This window comes from Quercus robur, chromosome 1 (assembly GCF_932294415.1).
Source record: "Quercus robur chromosome 1, dhQueRobu3.1, whole genome shotgun sequence".
NCBI classification, from domain to species: Eukaryota; Viridiplantae; Streptophyta; class Magnoliopsida; order Fagales; family Fagaceae; genus Quercus; species Quercus robur.
Genome location: NC_065534.1, coordinates 14,114,183 through 14,134,398, shown reverse-complemented (window position 1 = coordinate 14,134,398; position 20,216 = coordinate 14,114,183). Strand labels below are relative to the sequence as shown.

General features: G+C 34.3%; 2 protein-coding genes across 3 annotated transcripts; one reads left to right on the top strand and one right to left on the bottom strand.

Moving 5' to 3' along the window:
* The first annotated feature begins 2,662 nt into the window (after positions 1-2,662).
* LOC126722230 (uncharacterized) lies at positions 2,663-5,923 on the top strand. Of its 2 annotated transcripts, none has more exons than XM_050425397.1 (4): positions 2,663-3,090; positions 3,570-3,680; positions 5,406-5,486; positions 5,805-5,923. In XM_050425397.1, exons 1-4 carry the CDS (start codon positions 2,839-2,841, stop codon positions 5,877-5,879), a joined length of 519 nt encoding a protein of 172 aa, XP_050281354.1. In that variant the 5' UTR covers positions 2,663-2,838; the 3' UTR covers positions 5,880-5,923. The 2 variants fall into 2 exon arrangements, with proteins under 2 accessions (XP_050281354.1, XP_050281346.1); XM_050425389.1 differs by having other exon boundaries at positions 2,666-3,090; positions 5,625-5,923.
* Positions 5,924-7,231: 1,308 nt separating this feature from the next.
* On the bottom strand, positions 7,232-15,674 carry LOC126722224 (pleiotropic drug resistance protein 2-like). Its single transcript, XM_050425379.1, has 20 exons — positions 15,141-15,674; positions 14,760-14,880; positions 14,589-14,677; positions 14,328-14,412; positions 13,935-14,225; positions 13,725-13,815; positions 12,338-13,238; positions 12,044-12,204; positions 11,766-11,869; positions 11,420-11,576; positions 11,243-11,323; positions 10,773-10,888; positions 10,182-10,514; positions 9,665-9,955; positions 9,493-9,576; positions 8,999-9,132; positions 8,663-8,890; positions 8,305-8,476; positions 7,925-8,179; positions 7,232-7,796 (listed from the first exon to the last, which is right to left on the bottom strand). The coding sequence occupies exons 1-20, from the start codon at positions 15,500-15,502 to the stop codon at positions 7,527-7,529; spliced, it is 4,326 nt and encodes a 1,441-aa protein (XP_050281336.1). The 5' UTR covers positions 15,503-15,674; the 3' UTR covers positions 7,232-7,526.
* Between the last annotated feature and the right edge of the window lie 4,542 nt (positions 15,675-20,216).

Sequence of the window (20,216 nt, the reverse complement as noted above, 5' to 3'; positions counted from 1 at the left end):
TTTTTATTTGTGGAGTATAGAGTGGAGTAGGGAGAGTGGTACAGAAGATTTGGACTCCATTGTCGTGTCTGAACTTTTCATATCGAGAGAGCTGGAGCCAAGCTTGGCATCATTAACCTTTTAGCATTTAAGCGTTCCAATCATACCTCATTTGAGCTAAATTGATGTTGAAGACTGTCAACTAAGAACACATGAACAAATTCATTACAAATATTGAATTTCTAGCAAATTACCATAGCCGACACTGGCCGAGCACCACTCAAAATAGAAATGTTCTATTTTTGGAGCAATTATGAAACTATCCAATAGGCAATAGGCAATAAGCAATACAACCTAAATTGTCACATTTCAAAAAGTTCTTCGAAAGAGATTTAAGAAAAATTATTCACTTTTATGAAATGAGTCATTTCTCCTCTCACATAAACATCGGCCCACACTTATTGTGAGAGAAGGACCAGTATAGGGAGGATTCTCAATAATTTCACCACACTTCCTGGGCCATTTGCAAAACTTTCCGTTTTGGGTTCTGAGCTCTAATTATTTTATCCCAGCCAAATCTCAATTTAAGTTTTGTGGATTTTTTGTGCCCCACAGGCCACAAGGTGAAAAGGCTAAATAGGCTTCCCTTTCTTCTTTTTAAGAAAATTTTCGATTTCAATTGTGCTATACTAGTGGTCCTCTCAACTAATAAACACCAACTATTGTGAATTTCAATTATTATGTGAACTCTTTAAAATTAGGAGACAAAATCCCTTGATTTTATTGATTTGGAGGATCAAGATGCTGTCCTCCCGTGAATAAATACTTTTTTTTAATGGCCTTAAAAAAAAAATTGAATACTAAATTATTCATTCTTATACTTCAATAAGCACTGAAATAAGTAACAAGAATGTACCCATTTGATGGATAATAGAATCAAAAGAATTGGAAACATGTCTGACTCGCACCGGAAAGTTTGTAGCATGAAAGTACCAACTTCGTATGTGTTGAAATACTGGAGTGTTCCCCATACAGAAATCAAATAAAATTAAAAAGTTAGTATTTATCTGTCCTATCCTCCAGCTTGTAATTAATTGCTGCATGCCATTCTGTCATGGACATGTTAAAGGAAGAGCATTCATGGCTGCAAATTATGTCCCAGGTGCAAAAGTGGGCAAAAAGAATTCTAACAAATAAATTCAAAAGGTGGTGATGTTTGCTTTCCAAACTTATTTTGGTCACTTAGAGCACTTGTAGCAGCGGACTTAAAAAACTATATCACTATTTTAACTCCATCAAAACACAAAAAAAATTCATACAACAGTGGAACTAAACCTATTTTTTTTAACTTCATTGCTATAGTGCACATCCATCTATGGACGTGCACTGTAACTTAGAGTTAAAAAATAGTAATAATTTTTCATTCCTTGCCCAGTTGTGTGTATGGCTGTAATAGTTGTGTGTAATGGATATATTATTTTATTATAATAGATATCTTATTTTATTGTGATATTTATATTATTTTATTATGTTAAAATCTAAAATAGATCCACTGCTGTAGCGTGTGTGTAAATAAAATAAATAAATTAACTTTTTATGGTATCAAATAACTAAATTTTTAGCTTCACCGCTGTGAATGTTCTACCACACACTCATCTATGTACATACATTGTCCGTACACATCAGGGATTTGATTTTATGAGTTAAAGTGTAGGCATGATTAAAAAAAATGTGAACAGCGTACGTAAAATTATGGACACTGTGTATAGAGTATACATGCGTAAAAATATTTCCCAATCCTAAAGTCTACTTGTAACAATCGATGTAAAATTTGACGAAAAAACAATCGATGTAAAATATATATATTTTTTAAAAAGTTAATAAAGTGGAGAATCTTTCTTGTAAGTCATAGCAGTAAGGGTAATCATATGTGACAAAGGCAGCTAGCTAGCTTAGCTGCTTCCAATCTCTCCTACTCTGTCTTGTCCCTTAAGGTTTCCCATTCGTGCTTCGTGTAGGTGAGCCCTTACTGTCCACTCCACATACAAAACTTCCATCCCAAGCACCCCTCTACAAGAAAACAAAATAATTACCAATAATTTTTTATAACATTAATTTGTTTCTCAACAGTTCGTACCCATTCAGACAGTTTTACCTAATTACATCATAGTTCATGAAGTACTTATTGTACAATGGGAAAGAAAAATATTATACCCAATCTGTGTATTTCTTCATATGGAAACAAAGGGGGTGGCAAGTATAATATAAAATATATAAACTAATATTTATAAAGTAAATTGTATAAATCTATTCGAATAAAAAAGGTGGTACCAAGTGAGATTTGTGAGAAGAAAAGCAGAAGTTAGTTGAATTTGCCAATGTACCAACTTAAGAAAATAGCTATCTAACCAAAAAAGAGGCCCATCTAGATCCTTCATCACCAAGTTTATATTAAATAAATTCAAAGTAAAAACTGCAGGTAAGAAAGTTAGACTGCAGACTTGATAATTTTTACTGCATATATTAGAAGGTAATTAACTTTAAATACAGAAGTTTTGGTGGTGTTAATTGAGTAGGCGTTTGAGTAAAGTTGGAAAAGATTTAAGGTATTTGGCTAGGTCTTCATTCAACAAATATACTTTAACCTTATGATTATAAAGTTAGCTGCAGCCGGTATATTGGTCATCGTAGCTCATTGTAATATTTGTTGTAAAGTAAGCTAGTTGGTTTCATACCTTTAAAGCTAGCCATGCTCATAACCACCTAAGATAGGAGAAAGAGAACCATCATTGCAAGGAAAAAGAGAAAAAACAGAGAGCCACAAAATAGAAGAGAAGGGCTTTGTGGAGGCTGGCAGCAATGGCAACACCAAAACAGATGTGGGAGCAGCAACAATCACAGATGCAGCGAGTGAAGAACTCAGGAATTATCGGTTGCAATGGGAGCCCAATAAAGGATGACAAGGAAGAAGAGATGTCGCAGTCAGCATTGGCTATCTTCCGTGCAAAGGAAGAAGAAATTGAGAAGAAGAAGATGGAGGTCAAGAATAAGGTTCATGCTCAGCTGGGCCGTGTAGAAGAAGCAACTAAGCGCCTAGCAGAGATTCGAGAAGTAAGTTGAACAATATTGCCACAAGATATCATATTAGTCTCTACATTAAAAGGTGACATATGCGGTAATTATTGAATTTAACTAGGGATCATATACCATGAATTCAAATAACAAGACCTTTTGATGCTTAAGGAACCTGAAATAAATGCCAATGTAGAAAAAACATCATTACTACACTATACATAAAAATGCTGAAAATTACGGCCTTTCACTGCTGAGTTGACTGTTTTAATAAATTGATGAACTAAGTGGAGTTCAAATGATTTACATTTTCCAATTCTTTTGAGCAACCTACCTGGTGATTTTCAAAATTTTGAGGACAATTGTGGTGTGGTTATTTCTTTTGTTAGTCTGCAGTATTGGCATATGACTTGGAGATAAAAAAGTCTTCAAGAAACTGTCATATTATATCTGTTTAATTATGTTTGTATCTATAACTTGTTATTTGATTATATCTAGTGGAATTAAATATCTTTTAGGAGCTTGAGGCTCTCACAGATCCAATGAGGAAGGAAGTTGGAATTATTCGCAAGAGGATAGATGCAGTTAACAAAGAATTAAGGCCACTGGGTCAAAGCTGCCAAAAGAAGGTGGAGTTCTATCATTGTTTGCATATAATTGTTGTAGTTGTTGTTTTCTAAATCTTTATATCTAAGAAGTCATTTACTAAGACACATTTGATTGTGTCATGGAAACGAAACCATTCCATATCCTTTAACATTAATAAATGCTATGTAGAATTTGATGAATTGATTGTTGGAATTTATGTCCTAAAATCCAATTTATTGGCATATCATAAATAATTAAATTGTTTAATTATATGAGATTATTTATAAATGAACTAATGAGACATTATCATAGTTTTTAAGATGCATTGTATGTGATTTAGTCACAGAAAATATAAATCACAAGTTCCTTATAAACTCAAAACGTAGTTCGTAATCGGTAATGAAATCGGGCGTTTCATCTGTGAAGACTATAGCACATCAATTAAGATGGTTTGTCTTGATCATGAAAGTGGAGATTTCTAGTTGATTTGTTGATGTGTCTTAAGAGTTAAGACATATTGAACTGGACTGCTATGAGATTAATTATTTAATCAACAACTGTCACCTGAATAATTAATCTCACGACTTCTAATTTCATAAACTCTCAATCCTAAAAGGATAGTGAACCCGATCATAAAATGTAAGTTACTTTGATATATAAGGAGTGAGATCTAATATTTACGGTCAAAATCTCAGTATATTGGGTGACCGCACGTAGTGTTGAGGGAACACATATTCTCAAGATAAAATCCATAATATCTTTTTATAGAGACACGAAATATCCCCTTGAGATAAATTTAATGGAACTAGTTATTCAAGGTGCCCACTTTAGTAAGGAGTTACTAAAGCTTATATTTATTGAAATCGGATTTCAATAAATGTGAATAACTAAAAGATTAAACTAGGTACTCAAGGATAAAATAGATGTTTACAAAATGACAATTCTTTATAACTTTGTTCACTATGGATATTTCATGGAATGATCAAATAATATCATTAGAGTCTTGGGATATAATTTATTAATAAGGCCTAGAGTGTAATTATATTTATATAGTGGTATTAAATATAATTAATAGTAATTTTAAACTTGTCAAGAGTTGACAAAAAAACTCAAGGCCTATTGGAGTTAGAGTATTATTTGTTCCCTTTGGTCCCATCTCAAGCCACAAACTAAAGCCCAAAAGTCTAGCCTAATTAAATAATCAGTTATGTATAAGAAGAGAAACATACAGAATTTTCAAAATATAGAAGATGAAAATGGTGTGTATGTGAGAGTAAGCCACTCTCTTATTCTCCCTTGAACACATACGTGTAAATTGATTGAAAGACAACACTTCTTGGGCACCATGTGGAATTAGGATGAAGATTAGAAACATTCTCAAGTCTTAGTTTTGAATTTTACTACATCAAGGTACGCTTTATATTCTTTGTTCTAGAATTCAAGGTTACATATTATCTTTCATGAATGAAGTAGATCCGTGTTTGTTAATTCCGCTGTGTGTTTTATATGAGATGCAAAACCAGATTTTCCAACAATGAAGTCATTTAATATCTAAATGTCATTTACAGATTAGAGAACAAATTCAACAGAATATTACTGCAGTTAAAATTATATTAGTACGTAGACTAGAACATGATGGAATGAAATATATTTGTGGCACACTTAAATTCCTCATGCAAACTTCTTTGTCATAATATTTCCCTTAATCAAATCCAAGCAAAATGTTTTTCTTTCTAAATGTCCTTTAAAACATTAATGTGGTACAGGAGAGAGAATACAAGGAAGCCCTTGAGGCTGTCAATGAGAAAAACAAGGAAAAAGCTCAACTAGTCACTAAATTAATGGAGGTAAATACTGCCAGTTCTTTTTAAAGATAAGCAATATGTTACTAAATTTCCAAAATTTAGTATTATACTTTAAATCTTCATAATTTGATTGCTAACTCTTGTTTTTCTCTTTTTTGTTTTTGTATGAACTTTGGTCAGCTGGTGGGTGAAAGTGAGAGAATGAGGATGAGGAAGCTGGAGGAGCTCAGCAAAAATGTAGATACTGTGAAATAAGAATTTTTAATAAAGGAAACCAGAAGGGTGTTGGTGTGCTGCAATTAGAGTAGTTTTTCTTGAGTTTGTTTTTCTCTTTTTTGTTTTTGTATGAACTTTGGTCAGCTGGTGGGTGAAAGTGAGAGAATGAGGATGAGGAAGCTGGAGGAGCTCAGCAAAAATGTAGATACTGTGAAATAAGAATTTTTAATAAAGGAAACCAGAAGGGTGTTGGTGTGCTGCAATTAGAGTACTTTTTCTTGAGTTTGGTATATTTTGTGTTATCTTTCTCTTTATTTGACTGGTTTTCCCCCTAAGGTTTTCTGATTTATTAGGAAAGACATGTCCACAAAGAATGTCTGTTACCAAAAAGCTACACTATTAATTAGTCTATTCAATATTCTTATATAGAATTGTGAGACATACCCATCAATCATGAAATAAAAGTTGCAAACTACACTATATCTTCTTGTCATATATAAGAATTGTGAGACATACCTATCAGCCATATTAAAGCTCATACTACAGTATATCCTCTTGTGTCATCAAATTCTTGTTTTTCAATCATCAAATTGATGTGCCACCTTATATCACTTTACAATAAAATGTTGAAAAAGTGTCTTCAATTCTTTGCCAGTTCATTGGCAGAAGAACTAAATGTGTGTTCTATAGGCTTAAACGGCAAACCGTTTTAATTCTATAGCTTCCTTTGCTCAGCAAAACAGCAAATCTGTTCTTCTTACCAAATGGCAAACCATTCATCACCATAAGTAATTTAATTTTAACAGGCAAAACGGCACACCATATATACAATACAGACAAGCTATTGACCCATTGCTCATCTTGGGATAACTTGGTCTTACAAAAACAGTAAAGGCAAAGACTTGTTGCTAATTACATCTCAGTACAAAACCCAAGTTCCAAGCCTTGGTTTGTACCGGTCAGTGGTAGCTTGGGTTGCATGTTGGAATTGGTCTTCCTTGAATTTGGATTTTTGTTTTCTTAAAATGGGATGGTTGTGACTTAGTTAACATACCTAAGGGCCCATCAATATGTTGTGTTCATATTGAGTATTGGAGTTTGGTACATCTTGTTTTTATTAAGGTTTTAAACATGACCCATGATGGGCAAATAGTCACTATATATATAATGCCCTTCATCGATAAGGTTAGACAAAACTCTAGATCTCATTCTTTCTAGAGATTAGGGTGGCTTCCCCATCAAGAGCCGACTTGAAAGGAGGAGCATGGTAAGAAAGATTTGCCTAGATTGTGTGCCGAATGTGCAAGTGCAATTTTATTGTATCCAAAAATATAATTAAGGTTTGTTCATTGTCATAGATCCATTGGTTATCTGTGTTCTAATACCTAGCACGTGTACGTCTTTAAAACTTACATTGCATAGATGGCTGAGCCAGCCTACTTTCAGAAACTCCTAATTTCATCTATGACATTGAATCCAAAAATGGTTTTCTTTTTCCAGAACACTGATATATAAGTGAAGCAAGTCTAAAACAATATGCCTAGGGAGATGCAACCATCAATGCTACAAAATGAGAGAAGAATTTGCTGGGTTTATAATAAATGCATTTATTATTTAAGAATACAAAAGCAAGCTTGTATAAAATTTCAGGAAAATAAATAAAGAAAATAAGAATACAAAAACTGTACATTCTGATAGAGTCAAGCCAAGCAAAATACACAATTTTGGGAGGAAAAAACAAAAATAAATATAGAAAGAATGAACTGCTTTATGTTCTTCTGGCTGATTGACTATAATAGTGTACACTCAACTACCTATCTGTAAATCATAACATTCCAAAGCTTCTCTGGTGCACAATGAAATTCCTCATCTCCTTTGGAAGTTAAGGAACTTGATGCCATAAGCAAAGACAAAGAAGAAGAGAAAGACCCAAGCAACATGGGCAATGACTACAGGGACAAGGAAATCATGGTCATAACCCCAAAATTCCTTAAGGAATGCATCTATAGGCTCTTTTGTTCCAAGAGGAAGAACAATTTCAGTCTTCAAGTCCCCAAATTGAGATGCAATGACGCCATAGATTGTCCAAGCAACTGGGGAAGCCCAGTAGTACCACCTCCACCATATGGGGATCAGCTGCAATTATATAAAAATTAAGTCTTAAGATCTTTGTAACAAAACTCAAGAATCTTAATTATAAACCAAATAACTACTATGCAAAATGCATGGCAATGAAACTAAAGATTTGGTTTGGGGTTACATACCGGCCTAGGGATAAGGAAACCAGAGAACAAGTTCCAAAAGCTCAGGAAGAAGGACATAACAATTGCAGCAATCTGATGGCCCGGAGTCAGTGCAACAACCATCATCCCGTACATTGAGAAGTATGTAAAGCACATGAATATGAAGTAGTAGAAATACAAGAACTTGTCTCCTTGCCAACTAAATCCGATCATCGAGTACAAAAGAAGAGAATACACAAACGTTTGTATAGCAACATAAATTGTCTCAATAGCCACCTGTAGCAATGAAGTCACCCATCAATACAATTATAGAATACATTTAAACATTTTCTTTCAAGAGAACAGAAAATTCAATTCATAAATAGAATCTTTGTAACTGAGAACAACGTCCAACGTCTTACCTGAGCAAATGCATAAGGCAACTCTGAGTACATCCCTGCAGCTCTTTCACGGTAAAAGACTGTTCTCTCTACTGCCACCACAGATTGCACAGCAGAAGCATTGGTTCCTCCAAGGAAAAGAACAGCAGCATAGGTAGCTCCCAGAAGATTAACCAAGTCCTGCTGTTTGTATCTGTTGATAAGATACAATTAACTTCATATTAGTACCCAATTCCAGGAAAGAAACAGTGAGTATGATATTGTGTCTATCAGATTTTTCCAAAACATAGATAACATCTTCTTAGAGTGAATTTAGATGATTCATAAACACATGGGAACAAAAAGAAATTCTATTTAGAATGGAGAAATTTTGACTTACATTTTGTCTCCTTTGCCCCAGAAGATAATACCAAATAGAATACCAATGACAGTTGTACTGAAGAACCGAATTGCATTGTACTGCGAGTTTCTCCAGTATGACCAGTGCTGCTTCCAGAAACAAGCCTTGCACTGAGTTGTAAAGCTCTGGGAGTACTGAGTGGGGAAGTAAAGATCGTTGGAACCTGGTGTTGGAGTGCTTAGATCCTTGATTAGTTCCTGATTTCTCCTGAAAATTTGAAAAGAAAATTTATTGATAGATCAGTACACACACAGATAGAGAGGAGGTGGCAACAGAAGAGAGATAAGAAGAAATAAATTGTCACAGATTACTCACCTGTAGAGGTCAGAGTTGGCATAAACTTCTGCAAAATCAATGTCAAGTTGACCCTCAACTGCAGTTGAGGTGACATCTAACATCCAGGTAGCAGGATTGTAACCTTCTTTGATCTTGGGAACCCCTTGGATTGCCTGCAAGATGTCCTCAATATTAGTCAAACTAATAATTAGAGAATTGGAAGTGCATGATTTATAATCCTTCAAAAATGACAATAATAGTTGCTGAATTAGATAGTATAATTCAAGCAGAGGAGTTGATTATTAACAAGTTTGCACATTGATTTTTTGCAACTAAGAATTTTTAGTGATACAATGGACTATTATAAGCTTCAACACAAACATTTTGGAAAGAAGCTCAGGTAAGAAATTTTGAAAATTGGTGTGTGAAAAAATTTCTTGACTACAGCAAAAATTATCAGAGTTAACAATTCTGGCAATGTTTGGTTGTAACTGGGATGTAATCAAAGCATGTAGGAAAAAAGGGGAACTCACCTCAAAATATTCAACAAGTTTGTGAGATTGGCGACCAAGAGGTCCGGCATAAATCACCTGTCCTCCTCTTTTCATCAAGAAGAGCTGAAAGCATAAATAATACAGAGGTCAAAAATAGAACATGAAAATGAAATAGTGTTCATACACGAAATATGTAATATTTGAATTATACCTCATCAAAAGCTTCAAAAATGTCAATGCTTGGTTGATGAATTGTGCAAACAACGGTTCTTCCTGTATCCACTGTGTTTCTTACAGTACGCATAACTATTGCAGCTGCTCTAGCATCGAGGCCTGATGTGGGCTCATCCATAAAGATGATGGAGGGGTTCGCAACCAACTCCACAGCAATGGTAAGCCTCTTTCTCTGCTCAGTTGAAAGACCATCCACTCCTGGAAGTCCAACTAGAGCATTCCTCAATGGGTGAAGCTCGACCAAATCCATAACTTCATCAACAAACATCTGTAACAACAAAGAAAAACACAGTCAACTACATTGTTCATCTGATCCAATTTCTTATATTCAACACAAACTATAGATTAATATAATTTTCAGTTTGATATACAATTATAACTTCAAAATTTTCAGATGGAAAGATTGGCTCATTGAAGGACAAAATTGCATATATTTATAGAAAACTATGTGTTGAATTGCCAAAAGAAACAACTCCGGCTGATATGCAACATACCTTTCTTGTTTCCTTCTTTACATCCGAAGCAAGACGCAGCCAGGCAGAGTATACGAGAGATTCATAAACAGTAACATATGGCGAATGGATGTCATTCTGTTCACAATAACCACTGACCCGAGCAAATGTGGCTTGGTTCTTGGGGTAACCAGAAATGCTAATGCTTCCTTCAATATATCCACCAGTCTTCCTCCCTGCTAAAACATCCATCAGGGTAGTCTTTCCAGCACCACTGACACCAACTAATGCTGTCAGTACGCCTGGTTTGAAAGCACCACTGACATCTCTTAGCAGCTGCAGTCGGGTCTCATCAACCCCTTGGGTCTTCATTTCCTAAAAAGAACAATAGAAATTGTTACCATGAAAATTATCGTCAATCCATGATCTGTATTTGGTATCATATAGGCAGGGCTCGAATTGAAGTGTTTGATTTATTATCCATTGCAAAACTCAATTGATTTGTGAAAATTCCAAATAAGTGTCTATTTGCATTCGAACATCAAGTAACTGTTCCATTTTTTTAATTGTTGTGCTTCTTTAAATGTGAAGGAGATCATTTTGATACATAGATTACTGGAAAAAGCAACTTACTGCAGGCATATCCACATAGTAATTCACATGGTTGAAAGCAAGTGAAAGCGGCTGGAAGGGCAAAACCATTCCTCGTTTAGATTGAACTGAGCTGGTACCTTGAGCATTTCTGTTACCTGTAATGGTGATATACATTAGACTTGTAAAATAACGTGTTGGTAGAGCTATTAATTTAGATGTAAGGCTTATGCTGTAGAATTGGTACTACAGCACTATGACATGGATGAAGATGGTGCAATTGGTGAATAGGATTTTTTTTTTCTTGCTAACATCATGTTCAATGCCCCAGCAGTAGTGAAGAGATGGGATGGGGTTGGCAAAAATTTTAGGTCTTCTTTCCTTTTTGTTTAATTAATAATCTATGACATTTATGTCTAATAGACTCCATCAAATCTCTCACAGACATGCCATCTTGTAAAACAGTTCGTATATATAAGTTAAGATCCTGAAGAAAGTATAACATCACTTACCTTCTGAATTGGATGTTAATTGCCGCCTAGGATTGCTTTCAGACACATCCTCCACAATCACAGCTTTAGTTTCACCAAGAGCTGAAATTGAGTTCAAAGGAAACAGTAAACAGTCAACACATGGTTCTCATTGCCATTGGAAAAAACAAACATAAGAAATGAAAAATATTCACTTACGATTTAAGAATGTCAGTGCCGCAATGAAAAGAACATTGAAAAGAAGAGAAAACCCGGCGAGTGCTGCTACACAAATCCAATACCAACGTTCCTCAGTAAACAGGCCTCTTTCCGCGAGAAGGGTCTTTCCTACTGTTCCTTCTTTGGTAGTGACAGGCTGTACCAAAGAAATCACTATGATATTAGCAAATCTCATTGAGTGCAGACTTAAATTTATCAAATCCTTTTTCTTTTTTTTAAGGTAACAAACTCTATATTCCAATACAATTATATGGGGTCAACTAAATTGAGAAGATAAAAATTCACTGCAAATTATAGGACTTCTCTATCCTTTAACAGAACTTACAGCGCTCCATCTGTCATCAAGAAACTCGTTGATAGCAATTGCATTTTGTCCATACATCATAGGAGAAATGTAGTAGCCCCATATCATCCACGGCTTAATCTCATCTACAGGCCAAGATGAGAATGGATTTTTTCAATATCTTGGAACAAATGCAAAATCCAGCAGTTTGTCAATGTATTGTACAGGATTCCCATTAGTCCACGTATTAGATTGGTATATGCAACAAACTACTTTGATAACAAAGTACCCTTAATAGTGAATAGAGAAAAATTTCTAACCTTTGGAAACAATGAATCCTCCGAGCACAAACACCAATAGTAATGTAAAAATACCAAGCGTGTTTGCAACAACCTGTGTTCTTCCAAGGGCTGCAATGAAACGGAAGAGGGAGAGTGCCATTTGATGTATGCCAAAGAAAGCCAAAAACTGTTTGAAGAACCTGAACATAGAGGACATATGTCAAAAGAAGAAAGAATGTTTCATTTTTCAAACTATCAGATTCAAACTTTCATTAAGCATCAAAATGCTTGCACTATGAAATTGAAACTTGAGAAGATAAATTTAGTACTTACCTACTGGGAGAAGGTGCAAACCCAATGGTGTAATATGTAAGAATGATCCAAATACCAGATTCCATAAATGAAATTGGAATTCTCAGGAGCCAAATAGGGAGTCCAAAAGCCCATGCAGGGTAGAATAAGAAATCCCTCTGTTTAAAGAACACAGGAAGCCTGAATATTGTCATTGCAAGTTCTGCCATCCCATTAAACATGACATTAATGAGACTGAAAAATAAAGCTCCCCAAAATTTTGCTGAATCGTCTAATGAACCAGCTTTCATTTCTGTTCTCAAGAACACAGTCATTGCAATTGTAGCCATGATTGTTATCTGAGTAGTCTTGAATATATACACAAAGGAGTTGCGCTTCATCAGAAGCCATTCCCTTGAGAAACAAGCCTTGAAGAGTTCCATGTTGGAAATCCCATACTTTTCTGTCACCAAAGCGGCAGGATGGGCTCTGGATTTATCATAAGGAACTCTTAAATCTTCCAAAATCTGTTGGCCAATGTGAAATGAGTTGAAGGCCCTTACAAACTCAGTTACTGAGATATATCTGTAAGGTTGGTTCTTTCTAAACCAGTATTGTTCTTGGTCCTTCTTGGAAGTTACTTCCTGCAGAAAGTCTGCAGCCCCTTTCCTCTCTGGACATTTGAAGCCCATATGTTCAAAGAACTCAAGAATATTCTCACGTGGACCTTGGTAGACAATCTGACCCTCAGAAAGAAGGATAATATCATCAAAAAGATCATATGTCTCAGGTGCAGGCTGTAAGAGAGAGATAACCATGGTGACATCCATGATATGAACCATCTGCCTCATGAACCTGACAATCTGAAATGTGGTGGAGCTGTCCAGCCCTGTTGATATTTCATCCATGAAAAATGCTTTTGCTGGTCCAACCAACATTTCACCTGCACTCAGTACAAACACTGTCAGTTTCAATCCACAATAACACTAATAGAAGAAGATTACAAATTTACACAAATCAAATTGACAGAAACAGGTTTCTTATATGTAACGAATCACAAAGGAAATGTCAACATCTAAGATTATTAAAATAACGGTTAAAGGATTAAATTCACCATTTTCTAATAGTTTAAGTTTTTGGGACAATTGGTAATATATCATATATCAGAGTAGGTAGTCCTAAGTTAGAACCTATCTCCACTCTACCTCCCTTTTACCATTCCTACTAACTTAAACTTTTGAGACAACTGATAATTTATCAAAGACAGTTTCTGAAATTTTTTTATCATAAATTTCCAAATACAGAGAACGAAACTAGCACCTTTGTACAGTATAATATGGGAGACTTCCTAATGAAGAAAACTGATAATAAAAAATGTTCTGCTTTGATGTCATCCCTAATAATATTCTTTTAACTTATTAACACATACCAGTAGTTACACGCTTCTTCTGACCACCAGATATACCCCTTCTCATGTCATCCCCGACCATGGTATCAGCACAGATATCCAACCCAAGTATCTGTTGGAAGCCCATAAGAAGAAGTTAGACTAGTTATATAACATAAGGGGGGGTAGGAAAAAAAAAACATAGAAAAAGAAAAGGCAAGGAACCAACAAGCTAGGAATTAAGAAATTAACCTTGAGAACATAATCTGTGATCAAACTTGTCTCTTGTCCAGCCATAGCTGTGGCTTTCATGAAGGCATCAATCTCAGGATCTGGTTTAATTCCTGCTTCTTTCTCTCTATTAGATAATTCTAACAGCATTTCATACCTGGTTCCAACTCCTAGGCAACGTCCAGAGAAATCCAATGTCTCACGTACAGTCATCTCACCATAATGGAGATCATGTTGGCTAATATAAGCACAGGTTCTTTGAGGTACAAATTCTTGAAATTCATGACCACAGTAGGTGACTTTTCCAGTTACCTGTTCATAACCCCAATTCATCAATACATGTGAAAACTGATTGACTTTATTAGTGTCAATAGAAAACACATAAAAAAAACTAGGATAAGATAACAAACAAACCCTTAAATCATCACCCAGTTTCCCAGCAAGTCCTTGTAGCAGTGTTGTTTTCCCTGACCCGGGAGGCCCAAGAAGCAGTGTCATCCTGGAAATGGAATAAATTAATTAAAGCTCATGAAGTAAGTTCAGAAAACACAAAATTAAACATTAGCAAGTGAAAATAAGTAGTAGTAATCATAAGAGTGAAACAAATTTGTGTGTAACAATAAAGATTTTTATGTGTTTTTAGTCCCACAACATCTGCACAATTCATTATCATACCTTGATGATCTGACTATGCCGCTCACATCTTGTAGAATCTTGACAACTTTTTTCTTTGATGGAGAGAGCCCAATCATTCCAAGAACAGACTATTCACATTATAAATTAAAACGTTAAGTGAAAAATCCTTAAAATTCATTACCAAAAAACTAGAATAAATGAAGAAAGTACCTCAATTGCATTCATGGAGGAATTAAGCAGAGTTGGAAGTGCTCTGGTCCCAACATATGCATCTCCTTCAACTGACATATTCTGGATTCTAACTTCAATCTTAGGGATTTCTATTCCTACCCTGTTTCCAACAAAATTTAAAAATCAATAATATTCTTAATACAAAAACAAAGATGTAAAATATCAAGCTTCAATACTTCAATTTCTTTACTTTTCCTACCAAAAGAATGAACCAAAGTAACCATAAACCACTAGATCAAGTATTCAAGCTATACTTGATGCAACTTTTTCTTAATATTAGAAAATCATATCGTTGGATTACATGTTTTCTGCGTTCTTAACACGCATGTACAGTAAAGAATGAAGGTAGAATTTGCAAACCTGTCAGTTCTGTTCCTGAGCCTCCTGAGGAACTTTTCATTATCCTCTTCAACAACCTTAAGAATGCTCTCCATCAACAGCTTCTTGTCCTGAGTGCCAAGCTTTGTGACATCAACTTCACCATGCACAACTCTCCCGTTGCTCATCACTTGCTTCAGCATCCCTGTCCGCACTCTATCATAAGTGGGAAGCCTCTCTATCGCCGCCCACTTCAACTCCTCTTCATCATTCACCACCTGCCGTCCACTCCTCTGAAAAACGTCCGGCTCATTCCACATTTCCCTCACACTCGTCGACCGCCAACTCCTCCTACTACTCGTCTGCCTTGATAAGTCATCTCCGGCCAATGCAGCCGCCGCCATGTTTATATATTAAAACTTTCCCACGATTTTTTTCGTTGTAACAAGCCTTTTTTCTTGTAGCAGAGTTCACCAAAAAAAAAAAATGAAATGAAATGAATCTATGTATTGTTCATGCTTTGAATTTTTGTGTTTGTTTGGTACGTGAGAAAACGTAGAGAAAGACAGAGAGTTAATATGTGAGGAAGTGTTGAGGAGGTTTATTTATATATAGAGTAGAAGAAGAAAAGGGAGGTATTTTCCACTATATTATATTATTTTATTTATTTGTTTATTAATGTTTTTTGTGTTGGTCAAAGTGGGAGTACTATACTGCTGTCACAACCGTGGGTGAACGAATAAGAACGTAGAAAGTTGGAATCCCATGTTGCCCTGCATTTTTTATTCTCATTTTATTTTGAGGATATTTGTTAAAATAAAATTATAATTATAGTAGCGTTAAATTCATTATATTTTCATAATATTTTTAAAACAAATTCTAAATAGTAAGTTATTATTGGTTTTAAGTTCTAACTTGGAATCCATCACTGAATTTTTTTTTTTTTTTTTACCAATAACAATCTATCATCACAAGTCAGCCATAATTTATTGTCAAAATATTATAAGGGTCCGGTTAAAGTATGCCCTTAGGACACACATTAAACTTTCTATTTTTAGAAGCATTTTTTTGAAAAATGAAAAAGCTGTTATTATTTTTTCAATTCTCGAGAAAAAATTTTTAAAAAATGAAAATTAATGTGTGTCATAAGGCCACATATTAGTAAAATCCATATTATAAATATATATCATTTCTCCTATAATTACGACGGAAAGTTTCTTTTAGTATTATATTATAGAATATGAACGGAACATGTTGTTCACATTGTGAGTACTATTTTTTAGTTTTTTTTTTTTTTTTTATGTATTAAATACTGTGAAGCGTGTGTTAGTACAGTTAGGTTGGTCCAATGAGTGTTGTATTTTTCTGACCAAAGTGGGGACGGTGAGGAATTCTAGGATGCTTCCACCGAAGGACAAAATTGTTTTTGTGTTAGATCCACGTAAGGTTAGACCGACGCTTCTATTGGCTGCTTCGTGGGTCCCATATTGCCAACACGCCTTCCGTACGCTCCTTAATAATATAATATTATTTTAAGATTAGATCATTTTTTTCTTTTTTTTTAATAAGAAGATTAGATAATCCTTGTCTTACTGATAAAATAATAATATCAAACATCTTCAACAAAAAAAATAAATAATATCAAACAATAATTGATAAAAGAGCAACGAGTAATGCAAAAAGGACTTATTCCACTTCTTCTTCTTTTCTTTTTTTTCTTTTTTTCTTTAATTCTTATTGTGTCTGCTTAAAGACTTAATCCACGAATTGTATTTTTTTTCCTTTTATTTTTTGCTAAAATACTTACTCCACCATATATCTAGGGATTGTGAGCATTTTCGCTTTTAATAAATTCTAACTAACTCAATAATTTGTTAAAAAAATAAATTCTCAAATAGGAGAGAACTAGTCAATTTTCTTTGAATCACACATAACCTTAGTGAGAAAGATCAATTAGTAATTTAGTAAAAAATTGAGGTAAATACCGTTAGTTATACCCAAAAAAAATATATCAATTCTTATAATGATAAAGAGTAATTATTGTATATGGACTCAATAAAAATAAATAAAAATAAAAGCAATTAGTATAAATTCAACATCATAGGTTTCAAATTAGATGGTCAAAAAAATAATAATTACTTCCAAATGTTTAATAAAAATGAGAATTATTTTATTTTTCTTCATCTTTAACGCAAGTGATAAATAGATTGGATCAAAATGAGTATTACATTCAATCCTTGTCTTTTTGGGTGGAGTGTGTAGAAAATAAAAATAAAAACAAAGAAGTAGGGAAACGTTAATATCTCCTATTTTGCATGTTTGACTTTGCAAAACTTGACCCCAAAAAAAGTAGCGCAGAATATGACTTTGTGGGACTTCCATTTCCGTGTACGAGTGTGAATGAAGGTGCAAATCCAAACTACTACTTTCAACGCCTTCTAGAAAAAACAAAGCCAGCGAAGGCAATTTTCTTGATTGGCTAGTTTTACGACTAACTAGGCAACTTCATTCATCACCGAAAATTATTGGTTACTCTGTATCATAAATATGTAGTCTCCCCTCTCACATAAATAATAGATTTCATTATAAATTTAATTAGTGAGACCTACCATTCATGTGAAATGAAAAAATACATATTTATCATACTCTGAAAGTACACAATAATTTCTCATCCACCACACCTCAATCCAATTACATTCATCGATCGATGGCAAATGTACGAGGATCAAAGATTGAAAAGCTGGCATGAAAGGCGGCGATTCGCACTCTACTATTAATTTTGTGGGTCCAATTCATCCCTTTGATTTTATTTTTTTATTTTTTTTGGGTTAAAAGGATATATATTAAAAAAAAGATTAGAGAAGTCATGCATTAAAAGATAAGACGACTCCACATGGAGAGTTTAAGATACAAAAAACTTGTTGAAGGGATACAGCTTGACAGCATAGGCATTCATCTCCCTGTAGTAGTGTTGGATTTTCCAGAGGGTAGCCTATTCAGAAGGTTCCTACAGTTATCAATAATAGGTGCACGGTCTGCAAAAGATACACCATTGTTTGACGGAAGATGGATCACGGATTTAGAGCATCTCCAACAGGCTATAGATAGCCAAAATTTGGAGAGTGAAACTGGAAAAAACAAGGAAAGAGGGCTCCAACAGCCTCTCTAAAACTCAAATTATTTTTTGTTAATGAATAGTAGCTCATCAAGTCTGATGAGCTACTATTCATTCTTCAAATTTTTTTTTCTATTATAATAATTAGGTGTTAGAATAAAAAAAAGTTGAAAGATATGTAGTTGTTAAAAAAATAATAAATAATGAATGAATAAATAATATTTAAATGAGATAGAGAGTCTATTGGAAAGTATATTTGAAAAAGTGGGTAGATAAAGGTAAAAGTCACTGTTCATTCTCCAAACAGTATAAAAATTTGCTGATTCTACTGGAGATGCTTTTAGCATCAAGCTCAATTTCAACAGCTTGGAATTTTCTAGCCCTCTTAATCGTTTGCAACAGAGGGAAATGGAACCAAGAAAGAAGGAAATGTGGTCTATAATCTCTATATTCACATGCAAAATAATGATTATCAAGTCAAGTAAATTAGTTCATCTTTACGGAAAATAAATAAATTTCATAGGTAATATTTCTGCAAGATAAAAAAAAAAAGGTCAACTCAAGTATAAATAAATTAGTTCCCTCCTACCCATTTCATTATCTACCACTTAAACTCCTAAACAAGAGAAGGGAAGAATATTCTAAAATTATTCTTTTCATTTATTTCCATTCCATTCTATTCCCTCCTCCCAAACGAGAGCTAAACTCCCCAACCTTTGCACATGTCCTCCAGTCCATCATCTCCACTTAGAAAGACTCACACATCATGGCTAAAGATCCTCCTACAAATTTGTACCTACTAACCCCACTTTCCCCAGTACACACCTTACAAGGTAAATGCCTAAAATTCTTGGAAATGCAATTAGCTTTAGATAAACACCTGACCTTCTCCATTCTAAGACATGAGTAAAATTCTCTTACTCTCACACTTCTAGAGCTCTTAGAGATTATTATGAGGTACTGACTTAAGCATTAAAGGGTCGTTGGCTAATAAGCTGGCCAGACTCTAACGCTCTTTGAGAGTGTGTTCATCCTTCCTTGCAATTGTAGGTCTTCCGAAACTCTCTCTCTGGACCGTCTACTCACTGATGATTTTTTGTGTATCATCAAAATTCATCTTCATTTTTCTAAACCTAAAAAAAAATTATAATTGATAAGCAAAACCCAACCATTATACTCATGGCTAGCCTTATTTCTCATCCTCATCAAACATCTCCCCATTTCCTCTTATCTTTTGCTAACACCAAAATCATAATCTTCCATCAAATTCAACCCATTATGTCACTCTCTACTCTTCTCTTTCTTTCTTCTCTCTTCCCCTTCACTCTCTCACTACTCAAGTTCTATGCATATTTTGCCACTTAATTTTTTTTTTTGAAAATTTAAGTGGAACTTGACATTGCTAATGTTTAGTTCCACTTAAAATTATATATAAAACTCGATTTTGAGAATATCAAGTTTTACATATAACTCGATTTTATTAAAATCAAGTTTAAAAAATATGGGTATTTTGCTATATAGTTTCAAAACAACAGTATTTTGTTGTATAGTTTGTAAATTAGGAGGCAAAAGCCCAATTTCCCCCACCTAAGTCGTAGTCCTACTTTCAGTTGCTACAATGAATATAACGGTGACCTTTATAGTCCAACATGGTGGAATGATGACTTTGGTGACTTTGGTCGTTTGTAATATCAATGCCGTGAGCCAACTTATTGATAAGGGTGTAATTTGTGATTCCTTCTCGTTATGCTATGGTGGGATGGACATTGTTATGGTTCTTGATGGTAGTTCTTCCCCAAAAGACATGGAGTTTGTAGGTGAATGAAAAATTTAAGCGGAAATCACCATCAAAACTCCAGCTAAAACAGATGCTCTTATGGATTGTGGCAACTAGAACATGACCCTTTGAGGAAGTATGACCTAGAAGAGTAGAGACCACTTTAATAGTCAAGTTAGAGGGGTAAGTTTTGAGTAAAAAATATATAACATTTTTTTAGGAAAAA